We start from the raw sequence: 17,301 nt of genomic DNA on the forward strand, positions 1-17,301 counted from the left end.
TGATTAAATAGTGCACAAAATGTAAGTCACTTTAACATCAAAGAATAGTTTCCAATTGGGAAAAGTCAAAATAAAGGTAACATAGCAACTGTACGTGGGTCTTTATTCACTACAATATAAATTAATATAAAACTTATAAATTACATAAATAAATAATCGCAGACAAAATGATCATCATTATTATGGAAACACAAATCACTGAGAACAAGATTTTACAGTTTATTATGTAGGAATGCACTGGTACGATTTATTTGTGTAGTCGGCCACTGGCATCACGATCAAGCAACTGCTTACTGCAATCACAAACATGCTGAATTAATACTAGAAATCGCAATGTAACATAATTAGTGTGACCAACTACACCATACAACAAGGTTGCTTGACAGCTAAACTCAATCTTATTTTGAAAGTATTGAGTATTCACTACAATTTAAATCACATTAAATAGCAACCATGTCTAAACTACACTCATTTGTCTCCCTAATAATATCAAATTAAAAACATCGGCTATGCCTCAGTTCAAAAAAACCAATGCTGTTTCAACTCAAAAAGAAAACAAATAAAATTTAGTAAAACAAAACACAACATTGAGTTCGATTGATCGAAATCACGAGATTTAACTGTTGTATGAAAAAAGCTAGTTTCAAACTTATGCACTAACAATTTTTAGAACTAAAACTAATGTCTAAGGGTTTGTACGTAATGGCCCGTGATGGGCACGGGCGGTCCATCAGGGGCCATCGTGTACCCGTGAGGGTTGACACTAGCGCTACACGAGCTTGTAACGTTAAGTATGATATTTCATAATATTTGGATTGATTTGCGCCGTACACGAGTGCTGTTACTGGAATTAGTATATAAATGCTCGTCACCAACTGATGTAGCGAGCCAGTGCGGGTATATAACGTGGAACACAAGCCTTCACTGTCACGTTACTAAACATTACATGAGGTTCACTAAATGCAGGCGATATGACCAACATGTCGTTCTGTGACGAAATTACATCAATGAACATATTCAATTGCAATTATTACATAATTCACAATAATCAGTTGTAACAATTGATATTTTTTTCCTATAAGGGACACAACCAAAGATTTTATCGATATTTTATTTACTGTTGTCCCCTTTTGTCAAAACTATATTTTTCAATTTAATTCTAACACATTATAAACATAAAGTTTTCACTAAACATTGTCAAATCTAAATTTTTCTCAGGGCATTTTATGTTAATCATATAATTTAAGTTGCAAAAATAATGTACTTAGATTATAGCTAATTTAGGTCCTGTGACCTATAAAACGTACGGAATTAAAAACTGATTGCTACGATAAGCTCGCTTTTAGTACTAAAATTATGATTTGTGATAACCTAAATAAAAGAAAAAAAAAAACATTTTTTGCGTACCTTCCAAGTTGTAAACTTTTTGGGTATTATTCCCAATGGATAATCTCTGCATTATCTTAGAAATTAGGCGTTTTTGGCTTGAGAGCCTATATCAAACACTAATATTATATTATGTACACGTCAGTTACTAAAGTACAAATTATTTACAAAAGTTTAATTTAACGGAATACTTTCTAGCGTTTGTACGTGAGGAATATTATGAACTATCGATTTACATATTATAGAAGGCGATTAGAATAAGTAGCATACTTGGTAAGATGATTATGGAATAATATTTGATGTCGAGTACATAAAGAATTGACCTTTTTTTCAACAATGTTTGACTTTGCGATTGGTCCTTATGCAATTTTATTATGATTTGAGTCAGTAACAACTTAAAATTTATACCTACACATAATTTGGCTAATTTATCCAGAAATATTGAGAGGTAGCCAGGCAGAGTACTTAAATAACTTCTACATACATTATTTTTGCTATTTATTAAAGTCTTGCAGCCTTTAAGTCGTAATAACATGAGGTTGTTGAGTTTTACACCGATTTTATGAACATTTACTAAATTAATTTCAATTATGCCCTAAGATTTGTGTAAACACTACAATTGACATGAATGCTTACTAATTTACGATATTATTAACTTTAACCGGTCATTGTCGACAATCGCCTTTAAAAGCAGATATTATGTCATTCGATAAACGGCAGTAACCAGCACTTTGCGTTTACAAATAATTTTTAAAAAGATAATATTTTTTGAAAAGATATATTTTTGATCAATCAAGATTAGTGAATTTGTCAAACATTTTAGTAAGTGATTTTAGATAATTTTATTTGTCTTTATTTAGTCTTTATCATGCTCTTTAGATATTTTATTACGTTGATTTTTTGTAGTCAGTAGTAAGTTAAATCCCTGAATATTTTCTCGGGGCTTGTATACTGTTCCACAACAATAGTATGTATATTTGGTTAGGTTCGATGGTTTGTTTTGTGACATAAAAATATTAAGACTTGATCATCAATCAATTCTTTATACTCCTACAATATCTCCGCTAGCGGTCTCGCTCGTACGCCTTGGGAACTACTTCGCGTATCTGGTTAAAAAATGTTTTTTTTTAATCAGACATGTAGTTCCTAAGGTAGCGCGTTCAAGCAAACAAACAAACTCTTTAGCTTTATAACATTAAAGTCATACAACAAGATCAGTGACAGGCTTAGGCCCACATTCATAGACAACGTAACCATTTGAAAATTGAACATGAAAATTCAATGAACAGTTGTTCTAAGAAAACTGATGTTTATGTTGTCAGTGAATTTAGGCCTTATTTACACACATGTATTCACACAATTTCATACAACATCAGGCGGTCATATTCTATATCAACTACAAATTTTCATTTCAATACTAACGTACTTCTGCATTAAGTACGCAACACATAATACATTTAAAATGGAACCTTATGTAGTACAGGATAGATGCTGTATTTGTGGATGGGTGTATTTTGTAGATATTTGACAGTTACAAGTGAAATATTTCTTTAACACATACATTATCACAAAAAACATGTATCCATACTAAGACAACACGATTTAACAAGCTAGCTCAAGGCAAATTAACAATTTTAGAACTTTCAACTGTACAGTACAGTTTTTTGTTATTTCTTAAATGGCTTGTCAGTCGTCACCAAGATACAAGATGGAAAATTACTGTAACTTGGCAGATTTGAAACTAGCACATTTATAGCTCAATAACACATACAGACACGAGAACAGTCACTTTTTAATTTCACTTGTAATATGTAGACCCGGCCACAAACACAACAGTTCCTAGTAAAGCCAGTTATATCACTAGTACGACACAGTATGGGGTGAGTTCAGTGCACTTTCGCGCGCTTGGATGGCGGCGCCTCTTCGTGGTCGCTGGGCGACGTGCGCTTGACGGAGGAGGTTTCAGATGCCTCCAGCTCGATCTCAGGGAGAGGAGGCAGTTCCAAATCTGCGCAGCGCTTGTTCACGTATTTTTCTAGACGGGTGCCGGCTCTGGAAGTTGATGAGAGATTACAAATTATTTTTTGTTAATATCTAGATAGACAACAATCAAATTCTTTATCGAATTGAGCTGTTGTCAAGTTGACTTGATGTGCAAACTATTATCGACATTATACTTATTGAAATAAATTCTAAAATCAATCAACACAAATGACGAGCATCATAGCGTGTATATGAGAAACTGCGTTCATTGATTTTAGACATTCAATGAAGAAAACATCGATTATGTTTTTACAATAAAAAATGTTATTTACCCAATCTTACATGGCTAATCCATGGTGTAGTCATTTATTTTTGGTTTTTAAAAGAGACTATGACCCTTGAGTTGTTTCGATATTTCTTCTCAACTCAAGGTCAAGGTCTTGAGACAAGATATACTAAATCCATATAGCTTTCTAACAAAATTTAAAAGTTTTATTTTAACTTATTTGTAAGTTAAATATCATTTATCCGGGTTCGCGAAATACTTCAATAAACAACAATACTAACTTGGCAACAGGATGGTCATCCTTATTGTACGTATAGCAATTGAGGAAGACGAGCGCGGCGTCGGCGATGAGATGCTCGTCGGCCGTGTAGTCGCCGGCCTCCAGCTTGTTGCGGATGGTTGTGAAGTCCATCGGCTGGTCTATCACTTGTAAGTAGTCGGGGACCTGGGAACACAGAGTAGGATATTCAATAGTAGTTTTAATAAGTTATAGAAAGGTTAATATCGTGGTGATTGCTATGGACAGGTTAAATTTGTGACGCCATTTGTGCGCTAGGTTTGAAATATGTAGTCTCATTCTACTGTTTAAATTTGTTTATGTATGTCACTTTTCCAAACATCTGATGTTAATGAAACTTGGGTTGTAAAAATTCAACCGCGCTAATCTAAGTAACAACTGGAGCAATAAAAAAAATCTTACAGTATTAGATACCCCCATTATTGAGGAAAACTTTTTGATTTGTCATTTATTTATTTTCAAACATATAATTTACATTTTTAAATATTAAATATAAAAATAAAAAACATTTAAAAATATACTTATTATTATTTTATACCTATTCGGACTTTTATACTTTTTATCCGGGTACGAGTAGTTCCCATGGGACACCAGTCGCAAATGAAAGCTAGAAACATGTATGATATGTATGGCATGTATGCCACTGTAACTTACATCTTCAAGCGAGACGGGCTCGTAGAAGGGCCAGCAGTCCTTGTGCTTCATGACGTCACGCAGCAACGTCTGCAACTGTTCCGTGTGCAGCGGGGACACTCGACTGCTGCGCTTTTTGCTTGGCTTCTCTTCTGTAATATCCATATAGAGAAACATTTATAGTAATTCACAATAATAACTCACACATTTATACTAATTCACAAATACCTAATAACTTTTGAAATTAAGGGAATTTCGAATGTATATAATAAGATGACTTCAAGAATTGTGTCTTGTATACCTCTATTGTGTCTATGGCATGACAAGTGGAGAAACAAGACCAATTTCATCCAACTTTGCTGATCTTACGAAACGACTGTAAATGAAGATTACACATACCATGATGTCCATTCGTGAGTGAGCCCTTTGATCTTCTGGTGGAGTGTCCGCTTGTGTTCACGTCTTCATGATTTTTTGGTCTAAAGAAGAAACAGAGAATTCGATTTATTGAAGAAGACAATCGACAATTATTATCAAGGTGCGCGGAGTAAGTACTTCCAACGAGACGTGGGTGTAGAAGCTGACAGAAGCTAGTTCCTTCTTAAGGACGCTTGCTCGGTTTCTCGCAAATATCAATGTTTTTTAGGTACCATTTTGACACATAAGCAGTTACAATTTTGACAATATTATGGTATTAAATGAAAGGTAATTTATTCATCTCCACGTTAAATGCATTAGAATTACACAGTCCCATACTTTTTTTTTACACAATTTCGTTTTCACCGCCGGAAGAATCATAAAAAAGTACAAAAAAAGGAGTCTGAATAAGTACGTGTAACCCAAATGTGGAGTTGATTTATAACTTCCAATAATAAAAAAATCACAGCTAATGTAATTTTCTACACGTTCATCTATTTTTTTTGGACATACATAAACCACTTTATAATTTACAATAAATTATAAAATCACTCTCAAATTTCTTCATACATTTTTTCGCTATGCGCACGTCTCGGACCGTCATTCCGCGCTCAGACGCGCTCGTGGAAGCACGGGTGTATCGCTTTGTCGGAAAAAATAAATACGTAAAATCTATGATAAAGAGTGTAACGATTTGTGTACTGGGACTGAAATACGTTGATACTTTTTCGGATCAAAACAAAAGTAAGTACGGCCATCATGTTGTATGATGGCCGTACTTACGTACGTACTTATTAGAATTGTATAATATATACCTATAATAGATACCTATTAAAATGACAGTAATATTTTTTTAATTCAAAATGGCGGGCACATTTTTTTAATAATTTGATATTATGAGTAATCAATTAAAAGATTTTTGGGGGTTGTGATTTTGAAAATGTGTATTTATTTCATGATGGCGAACTTTTTTTTTTATGAAATAGTAAATTTTTTTACAGATGCCTCGGCCTAAAAAATTTGGATATAGACCAAAAAAAAAATGTTGGAGTTAAGAAATAAAATAATGACACATTTTAGGTATTTACCCAACTACGGTAAAGCTAAAGAAGAGTTATGATTTTGACAGGCTACGTATGTATGTATGAGTGTGTGTATGTTCATAATTAATGTTTTTTAATTTATGTTATATAAATTAATGTTTTTAAAATTCATAATTAATAATGGAAACACGACAAATGAGACACGACAACCGTTTTTAATAGTTTGCATCAAGACCGCCGTCACAAATCACCGATCCTCTCGAAATACATATAGAGAGTTGCTACCTAATTGCTACCAGCTACCATTAGTTGCTACCTATTGCTACCCTCGTGGTTTTAAAGATATTCAGCATCCTAAGGTGACAGCCATTCTGATATTTTTTGACTTTTGGATTGACTTTTGGAAATGCACCTCAGAAGGTTTTATAATAAACAAAAAAAGCAAATGGTATTACCAAATTCAGGACCAGTTACGAGTAACTGGTCAAAACCAATGCGTATTTGCCGTATGGACTGGCAATGATAAAATATGCATTTGTGGAACGAGACGACCAGTTCTGGAAGGAAAACATGGAAGGACATTTAGTTAAATTCTACAACACCTGTTTACTTCCAGGACTGGTTGGCCCACGATACACTAGGTCTATGAGCCTTAGGGACCATAGTTCACATTCAAGAAAAATATTGACCGTTAAAAAAAATTCTTAAAAATATGTTAATTTTGTCATTTTGTTTTCATATTTTTTTGGTTGTTTACTTTATTTTTATTTTATTACATTTTAATTTCTCACAACTGTTTTTATTTTCTTCCAAAATACTTATGTATAGAGGGGTTACTTAGTGCTGAATACCCCAGTACTCATTTAATCCGATGACAAACACATCACACAAAATTTAAAGATCATCATATCAATATCGAGAAACCCTTTACAAACACTAAGTTACAACTAGTTATAGTCGAAAAAAAATAATATAACATAAAAAATCTTGCAAGTATCAAATTTTGTTGAGTGATGTACAAAATCTGGCCAACAATGGCTTGTATGTGTGTGTGAGCGCAATGTCGTTGTGTTGCCGCTAGTTTACCTAAAATTGAGCGAGTGAGAAATGTAAAAGCGTCCTTAATATATTATTTCCGGCGATAAAATATAGGTTTGACTTTTGCATGCACTCTTTTGATGAAGTGGCGAAAATAAAAGCAACTCCTAACTTTCACACATATCCGTAACCTACTATTGTACATGCTGTGCCCGACAGGGTCCATATTTATGACAAAAATTACCTGTGTACCAACAACTGTAAACATTATGGTACGGTAGACCGCACATCAGTGGTAACTGTCATGCACCTTAGCTCAATAGTAATAAGTACGATTTTCCTATAAAACTGTTACCACTGACCTGAAGTAGACTGTACGCATTAAAGTATTGAGTGACCAAGTATACTTACTTCCGTCCCCGCTTAGCGGTACCATTGTGCAGTGGTGAAGACTCCTTGCTGCTTCTAGCGCGTTTGGTCTTCAGCTTCACCAGCGCAGTATTGTACTCACTGTCGTCTGAGTCTGTAAGGAGAAGAATGTTAGTTTTGAGTTGTAAAGGGTGACGCAACGGAGTATGTAATAAATGGAGATATTGTAGAAGCTGTTCAAATATGTAACTGAAAGTATTGAATGCTTCGTTAATAATAGAACGTCAATGACAAATATTACAAAAAAATCAGATAAAGCACACTTTTGCACTCGAGAAATTGTTAGTAATCTTTTAGCAATATCAAATTTTTTGACACCGCATTCTCCACCAAGTAAATTGGTAGATAATTTGCAACACTTAATATTTATTTTGAGCGTAGCTTTTAGTCACCGTTATTTTTAGTCAACGTATAACATGTTACTCCATTTATTGGATACTCCGTGTAGTATGGAAGTTGATGTGTAAGCGATTCTTGATGGGCGTGTTAGTGAGCGCTAACAAGCGGTGTTAGAAAGCGCTTAAAGATAGATTGTTACACAGCCCCAGAGATTGAAAGTATATAGTAGTTTGAATAAGGTACATTTTACAAGAAAACAATGCTTTTATTAAAGAATCCAGATTGAAAAACAGTCGGTTTCGTAAATTAGTTTCTTCGTGCGTTATACAGTTTTTATATTGAATTGATATCGATCACTGTCTTAAACAAAGACCTTTTCAACTGTAGATCAATTCTTAACTGCAGTAACTTTAAAAACAATTAGAGATTTCCTAAAAACCTCTGAAAAAGGTTTAGGTATTTAAGCATCTTATTAACCCTGGAAGTTTTAAATATTTAATTTTACACCGGCATGCGGTATTAAAGGGAATATAGGCAGACGTCACAGAAAATAAAAATAAACTAAAATACACCGAAAGAATAGACCAACGCCGTGCAAATGAAGATGCAAAGCTCATGAGAAGGTGGTGGAGCAGACAGATGATACCACTTAACGACCAGTCACTTGGCTACGGAATATATTGTTTTACATGAGTCAATCCACGAGTCCGATCAATATTTCGATATTCAGCATTTTTATGAACTTGGGTGTTGATGTTGAGTTCTCAATTTTTTTTAGCTCTCAATCTAATTCGATGTAACCTAGTACAACGGTCACGAGAATTGGGATACTGCCTACTTCCTCCAGGGGTTTCATTCATATCTCGTAGGAGTACTTCCTACGAGACCTCAGCGCACCCGGATAAAAAGTCACAAACAAGGATGCTGTCAGTTTGACCTGTGTGTATGTGTAGGTGCGTGATTATCTCACTTTTGGCTGAAACGATTTTGATTCGGTTTTTAACACAGTATTTGTCAGAATTAAAAGAAGGTTCCATGTACTACGGTTACGATTTTTTTTTTGCAAAAAAGTTTTTCAATTCTTATTACTTCCTGGAATATGTACTATCATAGAAGCTAAGCTGATGTAAACAATCTAGAACGTTCGATAGACTCATGTAAGACACAGATGTATAATAATTCCGCAGCCGTGTGTGTGACGCACCGGTGGAGTGTCGCGTGTGCAGCGCCCGCGTGTAGTGGTGGATGTTGGCCACGGCGGCCGCCGCGCAGCGCCGTCCGCTCGCCTCTAGTGGTATATACCAGTTATTTATTTGTACTATTGTAGGGCTTACATATTAAACTAGTTAATCATAATTTCGCTAGCTTTTAAATATTTTTGGGGACAGTTTTTAGTGTAAAAATCATCCTCCATCCTCCGAGCATTTTTCCCAACTATATTGGGGTCGGCTTCCAGTCTAACCAGATGTAGCTGAATACCAATGCTTTATAAGGAGCGTCTGCCTATCTGACCTCCTCAACCCAGTTACCCGGGCAACCCAATACCCCTTGGTTAGACTGGCGTCAGACTTATAGTGTAATTTTTTTTTTTGTATTTGCATCTTATTATCTTAACCATTTCATTGTTTACGATGTCTACACAATATTTAAACAATCGGTGTGTATCATATATGGCACATGGGACAGTAAAGTTAAAAACTTTTCAATTCTCTCTTTTAAACTGTTATAGATGGACAACAAATGAAATTCAATTCACTATTTCCAAAAAAATCTGCTGGTTGCTAAAGCAATAAAATGGAATATTAACGCTGTAGAATGAATATAAATCATCAAATGACCCCCCTCCCGCTGTGAGTTGGCAGCGGTGAGGGAGTGTCAGACTTTTACTGACTAAAAGTTGTCGTGTTCCGTCGTAGGCTTACTGACAGTTAAGTAAAGTTTAGAGTAACTGACCTCTAGTAGGAGCGAGACAGTTGGCACACTGCCAGCGTTTCGCAGCTCTTGAAGGCCTAGGCGTGGCACATTCGGTGTGGTACCGCGCGGAGCAGGCGGAGCAGCGCGCGGCGAGGCGGCCGCCGCTGCCGCACGCGCCGCATACTGCGTCCACGCACAGGGAATCGTTGTCACTGGGGGACAAATCATTTCGTTACAATATGACTGATGTGAGACACCTTAGGGTGCGTCCACATCTGGCGAATGTGCAGCTCGCGAGCCGTTTGCGACCTACCCGCGAGCTGCGCGGGTGCAGTCACCGCAATGGTTCGGTGCGCCTCTTTAGCGCAACTCACGCAAGGCTCGTATAGAGCGCGCGAGCGGCGCGCGATCTGCGCGCAATCAGTTCTCGCCCGCACAGTTCCGTTTACTGGCTCAGTATCGAAGATCGCGCGCCGCCTGCGCGCCGCTCGCGTGCGGCGCTTAGGTCGCGCGCGAGCAGGGCGCGGGCCAAGCAGAAGCGGCCATCGAACAAAAATGCACGCGCACAGCTCGCGGGCAGCTCGCAAATGGCTCGCGAGCTGCACATTCGCGGCACATTCGCCAGATGTGGACGCACCCTTATACGACTTGATGATTTTCCAAAAACATCAGTAACTTATGAACGTCAAAAATACATATGATTACGTTTGATTCTAGTTGCCCATTTCAAAAATAGCTCGTAGGAAAGAGGGGGAGGAGTCGTCCTTGACACAGCTATATCGAGGTGAAGGTTGTGACATACAAGTTAAGAAATTGACAGTCGATAGCATTAAAAAGAAGATGAGCTCTAAAATAATGTTAGTTACAATTCCACTAAAATCATTCTTTTAACCACTTTTTTCATTTGTTTGAGTCAATGTTAAAATTGCTTACTCTATTAGAATTTAATTAAATAAATGTATTATTACCTATTATCCAGTTCTTCTTCAACATCATCATCAGAGAATAGTTTCCTTCTCTTCCGCGGCGTTCTCTCTTTGGGCTTGCACTGATCGCAGAACCAGTCTCCTTCAGGCACTTTCTGTTTAAATTAAATAAAAAACATGTTTTTAAATTAATGTTAATTAAGCAGACATAATGTACCTACAGCTAAATAATACTTATCTAAGCATTCCTCATAAACTAAGTTGGATATTTAATTTCATGCAGTTTTATTAATGAATAGATAAATGCAAAATGCGATCATCCTTTGGATTTTACAAAACCTAGGGTAAGTACCTATAACGGTAACCACATAACCAGTCGTCAAACCGCCGATTTGATCCGGCTAGATATTCGGCTATCGTTATGATTATAGCCCAAATTTGCTGACAACATAAACGTCTGTTTTCTTGAAACAAATTACAAATAGTTGTTTTAAGATAAACAGACGATAGTTGTCAGTGAAAATAGGCCTAAATAGTGCAACTCCCCCTATAATAACTGCATAAAATTAAATATTCAACAAAATATTCACATGACAATCACTCAACAAAATAGTAAAGAATCACACGAAACTTTCTGCATGTAAAGTATAATAAACGTAGATCCAAGACAAACCTTTCGATACCATCTCGACTGTCGGCGTGAAAACAATGCATGAATGTGTAAGTGCACACTTAATATTGTGACAACAATTCAATTTCTACTTTAATGTAAGCTGAATAAGGTACAAATTATATTGCATACAAGCTTATATAGAATTAAAAAATACGTAAACTATGGTGCAATTAAAATTCAAGTGAAACTGTGCCATACGCAGTTGATATATGGTTCAATTTACCTTAGGAAGATTCTTTACAATGCAACTGCAGCAGGTCATATTTATTTTTTACACTTATTTTTAGAACATAGTGATCAAATTTATCATTGCATTGGAGCAACTGCCCATATGACCACCTCAACCAATTACTTGGGTGACTCGATACCCCTTGCAAAGACTGGTTGTCAGTATTTCTCATGGAGAACAAGATGACTCATCTTTCCTTACTCCGTGGACTTTTTAGATTCCGTCTACCGCTAACGACTGTCCAAGATGCTCAAATTACAACTGGAGACCACTATTTTTTTCTTTCTTTCAAACTAACTGCAAAAATGTACTCACGGTAAGTTTAGGCTTCAAACAGTACAAATGATGTCCTTTATTACACCCGTCACACAGCAGCATGTTTTCAGGGTCAGTCTTCCGCCTGCACAGACGGCAGCAGGCGTTGAGGATGGAGGCCGACCAGGTGATGCTGGAGTCCAGGGTGAAGAGGTGGAGGACGACCTGGGAGTAGCTCTTGCACTCCATGAGGGAGACTTCCCAGCGTTGGAGAGCTTCGAGTTCTAAAGGCTTGTTCCGGGCTTCGCGGTCTTTGCGTTCTTTGTCGTCTAGACCTGGGTGTAATATAGGAATTATATAAATAGAATAGGCACTACAACTTCAAGGTAAGTTGTAATGGATGTAATAACTGATCAACCTAAAAATTTGAATTGTAAAATGGAAGATGCAGGAGTTGTATGGAGTATTTTTTTCAGTGTCATGCTATTATGAATCTTATTTTCACTGAAATAAAATCTAAAATCAGTTATCACTTCCGCATACAGTAGCTTTAGTGCTTCTAATGTCAGTTGTGTCAACTGATTTTGTATATTATTGTATCAAAGATTTCAATGTCGATAAAATATCTTTACAGCAATCGCAAATTACCGATATTGTAACATCTATTTTTTCCCACAATCTCCACACCATTACAATGTCCAACTTTGACACGTATCTCCACATAAACAATGCAAGTTTTCCATCAACCAATATAATCATCTAACTCACCAAGCGGCCGTTTGAGGTACTTATGATGTATAGCCTGCGACACCTGCAGCAGCGCGCCCGCCAGCCCGCGCACCACGTCGGGCGCCGCGCCCGCCGCCGGGAGCTTCACGCCGTTCAGCTTCGGGGCTTCCAGGTAGTACCCCGGGTCGCGGTATTTGTTCACTGCTATTGTTTTCATGTCTGATTCCTCTATATCTGTGGAGAAGGTGTACAAAGTTAGAAGCTTTTTCTTAGTTGAATAGTTATTGGAATGTTATTTGAAGTGCCGCGGTGAATCTACCCTGAAGGCGTGCCCACAACCTAAATTTACTTTGGCTGTCACACTTATTTCTTCTTGTGGGTCTTATGTACTCTCTCTATATACAGTCAAAACCGTTTATGGCGGTTAAGTTGACTAAAATCAAAGGTCCTGGCTGAATGCTAAACTGTCACTGGTTATTACAACTATCGGTTTTTACGACTAAATATGAGTAGTCTCTTGGATGTCGTTATAACAGATTTTGACTGTACTCCCTGTATGACTACCCCTATTAATGAATGTGCCCTCAACCTTTTTTTGAGAGCTGGATCCACCCCTTTGATCTGTTTGATGATAACTATGACCTACACTTCTTTTGAAGTTGATTTTAAGTGCTTTTGAAGTCTCATAAGAACCTGTGAAAGTTCTTTATGAAATAAAAGAACTTATAACTTTAAAATGTTCTTCTAACTTACCGGTGGGTAGTCTTAGCACTCCGTCGGGTAGATGGTAGTCGTCCCTGTATTGCTGGTCAGGTTCCCACGTGAGGAAGTCGACCTTCTTATCGATGCTACACGACGGGAAACAGTCATATCGGGACACGGGTAAAACCGCGGGTGGAAGCCAGTTGTTAATGTAACTTACCGGTGGGTAGTCTTAGCACTCCGTCGGGTAGATGGTAGTCATCCCGGTATTGCTGGTCGGGCCCCCACGTGAGGAAGTCGGCCTGCTTGTCGTAGCCGCGCAACATTATAGTACCACGCCACGCTTCACGGTCCTGGACATAAGGTAATTATATTTTAACGTAAATATTGTAAAAGCTTCTGTTTTGAAAAGGAGTTTCTTGCCGGTTCTTCTCTATAAGACCCACTCACTCCTTGGAAACGTACACCTAGCTATTGATGATTCGTAAGAATCTGTAATAGGTCTATCTGAAATAAAGATTTTTGCTTTGTCTTCTTACAGCATAAGTGAGTATAGTGCCATTTATCGTCACGGCTTGCAATATTATCTCCAACAAAATGCATCAATTGTTATGCTTTGAAAGTTAAATATTACATGGGTTCAGGTAAATAAGTTGTGGTAATCAATTATGGACAGTTAGGCAGAATTGTGGGAACGATATCTTGATCAAATCCTTGAAGATATTGTTCGTTATTTAACCCTAAAACAACCACATACCTTAACTTTAAGTGCTCCAAGACATCCTTGGAAGATTTTCTCCTCGAGTTCCAGTATATGATCTCTGAGAGACAGCTCGAGAGCCTCGCAGACTGTGGAGTCATCAGGCACCAGCAGCGAAGGTTGGAACTTGCGGTGTCGCGTGTAGTGTGCTGACGGCGCCGGCGGCGGCTGGGGGTTGAATGTTGAGTATATAGAGATCCTAATTAATTTTATTCAGTGCGCAAACTTTGTAAATTTTTAGTTAAATAAGTTTTATAGATACGTACAGCCTTACTTATAAACGTGAATTAAATAATAAGTAATACTTAAGGGCTGTTTAACCTTTCGGGTGTCGACCTCCAAAATTCTTACTTATAAACGTTGCTTATGCATGTCTTAACTAACATTTATTAACAAGACTTTAAGTAGTGATTAGTTAAAATGTTGCTTAGAAGGTGATTAGAGATTTTTATAAGTTAGGCTGGTATACTTTTATTTTGTTGTGTTTCAGTACAAAAAAAATGTTATTGATAGCGAAAGATGTTTATTTTGTAACCGATTGTATATAGTGTAGTATGTCTATATTTTGCCGAATTTAAGGCGGATAATGTTCAGGTACTGATGATGCAGATATGTTCTGTTATTGATTCTGAACCACCAGTTTTTTTTGTGCATTACTTAAAATTCAATCCTGTAGAGTAGATACACTAGAGACATACATAATGGCATATTAGTATCGTGTACCTATATACTTACAGTGGCAGCAGCAGGATTGAGCAGATGCGTGGGACACTTCGCTAGATGCGGCACGAGGTGAGCGTGCTCTTGCTGTAAGGCATTGCGCAACTCGCCTTCTCGCAGTCCTCGCTTGTTCAGAGACGCTGTTAACGCTTCTAGTTGGGCTTCTGTGTGGTACACATACCAGCGGGGGCGCTCCGACTGGGGAAGATAAAAATATATTGATAACAGGTATTAAAGTCAGTCTGCCCGTGACCATGGGTGCTGTAAAGGATCCAAAACGTCGGGATTAAATAATATTAGTATAACCGCGATAAAATCCGTAAAATTAGTTTTATTTACATATTAGACATGTGCAGGTTACATGTGCATTAGCATTCGCATAAGTGTCTGAAATCAATAGGTACTTTAGCGTTCAAACTGCGATAAGTATAAGCACGTCTGCGTATCTCAGATAGCTACGCAGAAGAACTTCGTAGTATGTGACGTTCTTCGTAGCAACGGCGTAGCACCGCGTAGCACGTACGTAGCTCGTAGCATCTGACCGCAATGAGTGCACGTAATGTAGCACATTTAGACAGAACTATGTATGTTTTGCGCAGTTCCCGTCTTTATAACGTTGGCAAGAAATTGGTGATTTGCTCAGCAGAAATTCACAAGATGGTCATAAAACACACAAGAATGCTAATTAACTTCATATTAACTTGTAAGACATATACAAATCTTGATCAGTAGCTTTGTTTGTCCGAAGTTAGGTATTAGTGACTTCACGAAAATCAAGATAAAATACTACTGTGGTCCATTAAGATTTATGTGTATTTACTTTGAGTAAGATGCTATATTTAAGTACATTTTGTGATTAAGTTTTTTAGAGATAAATTATTTATTATTTATTTGTACTAACCTTCCCATGCACAAGACACGTAGTAACATCACCAGTACACATGAGCAGTTCCCTCAGCTGCTGGGTGCTGGTATCCAACGCCGGCGGCTTCTGGCTGAGGCCGTTGACGCTGGACAGCGGCTTCTTGGGCGAACTGCCGCGGGAATTACCGCCCGACTCGTTCTCTTTGTCGCTGCCTGCTGGAGTGAGGTTTGGTAGTGAGGATTTGTGAGAGAAAAAGGTATTTTTGTTTTATAGCAGAATATAGAAAAAAATTAAAGAGATTAAGCTTGTAATATAATACACTTACTTGAACTTAGTTTAAGTAGCATATGCCTTTAAAATATTTTCCGACTTTAATGGGGAGTTTCTTACGCTACTTCTTTCCAGCAAAAACGCATAGAATGGGTGTTAGAACTGTTTATTTAATGAAACTGTCATAGGATTTATAAGGTTTAAGAACAACTTTATTTGTCATAAAGAATTTTATATAATTTACTTACTGAGAAATAATATTTAAAACTAACATAAATGATTCGAGCGCACAAAGGTAGGTACTTCTATAAAAAGTAACACAAACAAAAAAAAAAATACAAAAATGTGGGTAGAACCAAATCATAACATAGATGCATGAAGTAGGTTTGTACTGAATGTGGCATTGATGGCATACTAGTATTAAGTTATTATTTATTCGAATACATGCGGTCAAATAAACTCTTTTGCAAAAAAAACGGGCACCTATGCGAAATCTTAGTTTTAAGGGCTTTACGTGTATTTCAAAGGGTTTTAATGATTATAGTATGTTTCTAGCATCAAAAGAGTTAGCCGAGCATGCGTGAGAGTGTATTCTAAATTTGAATTTTGTACAATTGCTAAGAAATTGGTTAAACCTTGTTTTGGACTAATTGCTGGCAGAAAGTTCGTCGGTGTTTTGAAAAGTTTTTGAAGTGATTTTCAGGAAAATGATAATGCAGTTTTAATTAATGATTAATGTACTTTTTTGTTAGATCAAAACATTTTTGAAAAACTATCCGTATTTGATAAAATGTTCACCTGCCCTAAATGGGCTATACTGATGATTGATGGCAATATTAAGAGTTTCGGTATTTTAGTGTAAAGCGTTGTATTGTTTAGATATTGTACCCACGTGTTCTAAAATATCGCTTTTTCATAAATAAACACTATTTAGAAGAGTATCAGTACCTTGGGCTGCGACAAAACCAATTTAAAGTAAGCAGTGCCCACCACAACCCGTCTCCTATCGGACTTTGACATTTAAAGAATACCAAATTTTGTGATAAATGTTAAAATTAACCACATGAAAAATAATGAGGAGGGTTAAAGCTATCTAAAAGGTCAAATTATTGCCTCGTTGAAGCTCTCGATAACTCCATAGGTATCGGGTTACTAAACGACGATTTAGCTGAAAGGGAGTCAAGAATTCAAAATTATTGGCCAAACGTATGTTTCTTAAGAAATGAGCAGATAGCCAATTATTGTTATGATTTAAGCAGGAAAGTCCTGTAGATGCCAGAAAATCTCGGTATAGGCAAGTTTATTTAATAAAATGCCCGTGGGATGAAAACACGCTATTTGAACGTTCAGACTCATAGATCTTCAGAGGTCTACGGAGCTTCCCAAGAGACGAGGTTGTTTAAAAA

General features: G+C 36.9%; 1 protein-coding gene across 1 annotated transcript in view; it reads right to left on the minus strand.

Annotated features, from left to right (window-relative positions):
* Positions 1 to 84: 84 nt before the first annotated feature.
* LOC110377351 (bromodomain adjacent to zinc finger domain protein 1A) overlaps positions 85 to 17,301 on the minus strand; it is a 28,425-nt gene continuing 11,208 nt past the window's right edge. The window contains exons 12-25 of the mRNA XM_064039654.1: positions 15,662 to 15,840; positions 14,776 to 14,958; positions 14,038 to 14,208; positions 13,501 to 13,633; positions 12,618 to 12,812; positions 11,910 to 12,184; positions 10,735 to 10,847; positions 9,806 to 9,978; positions 9,057 to 9,140; positions 7,496 to 7,607; positions 4,986 to 5,065; positions 4,608 to 4,738; positions 3,937 to 4,100; positions 85 to 3,438 (exon numbers count right to left, since the gene is read on the minus strand). Of these exons, the coding sequence (XP_063895724.1) occupies positions 3,273 to 3,438; positions 3,937 to 4,100; positions 4,608 to 4,738; positions 4,986 to 5,065; positions 7,496 to 7,607; positions 9,057 to 9,140; positions 9,806 to 9,978; positions 10,735 to 10,847; positions 11,910 to 12,184; positions 12,618 to 12,812; positions 13,501 to 13,633; positions 14,038 to 14,208; positions 14,776 to 14,958; positions 15,662 to 15,840 (2,159 nt within the window). The 3' untranslated portion in view covers positions 85 to 3,272. The remainder of the gene's footprint in view (positions 3,439 to 3,936; positions 4,101 to 4,607; positions 4,739 to 4,985; positions 5,066 to 7,495; positions 7,608 to 9,056; positions 9,141 to 9,805; positions 9,979 to 10,734; positions 10,848 to 11,909; positions 12,185 to 12,617; positions 12,813 to 13,500; positions 13,634 to 14,037; positions 14,209 to 14,775; positions 14,959 to 15,661; positions 15,841 to 17,301) is intronic.

This window comes from Helicoverpa armigera, chromosome 20, assembly GCF_030705265.1.
Source record: "Helicoverpa armigera isolate CAAS_96S chromosome 20, ASM3070526v1, whole genome shotgun sequence".
NCBI lineage: Eukaryota > Metazoa > Arthropoda > Insecta > Lepidoptera > Noctuidae > Helicoverpa > Helicoverpa armigera.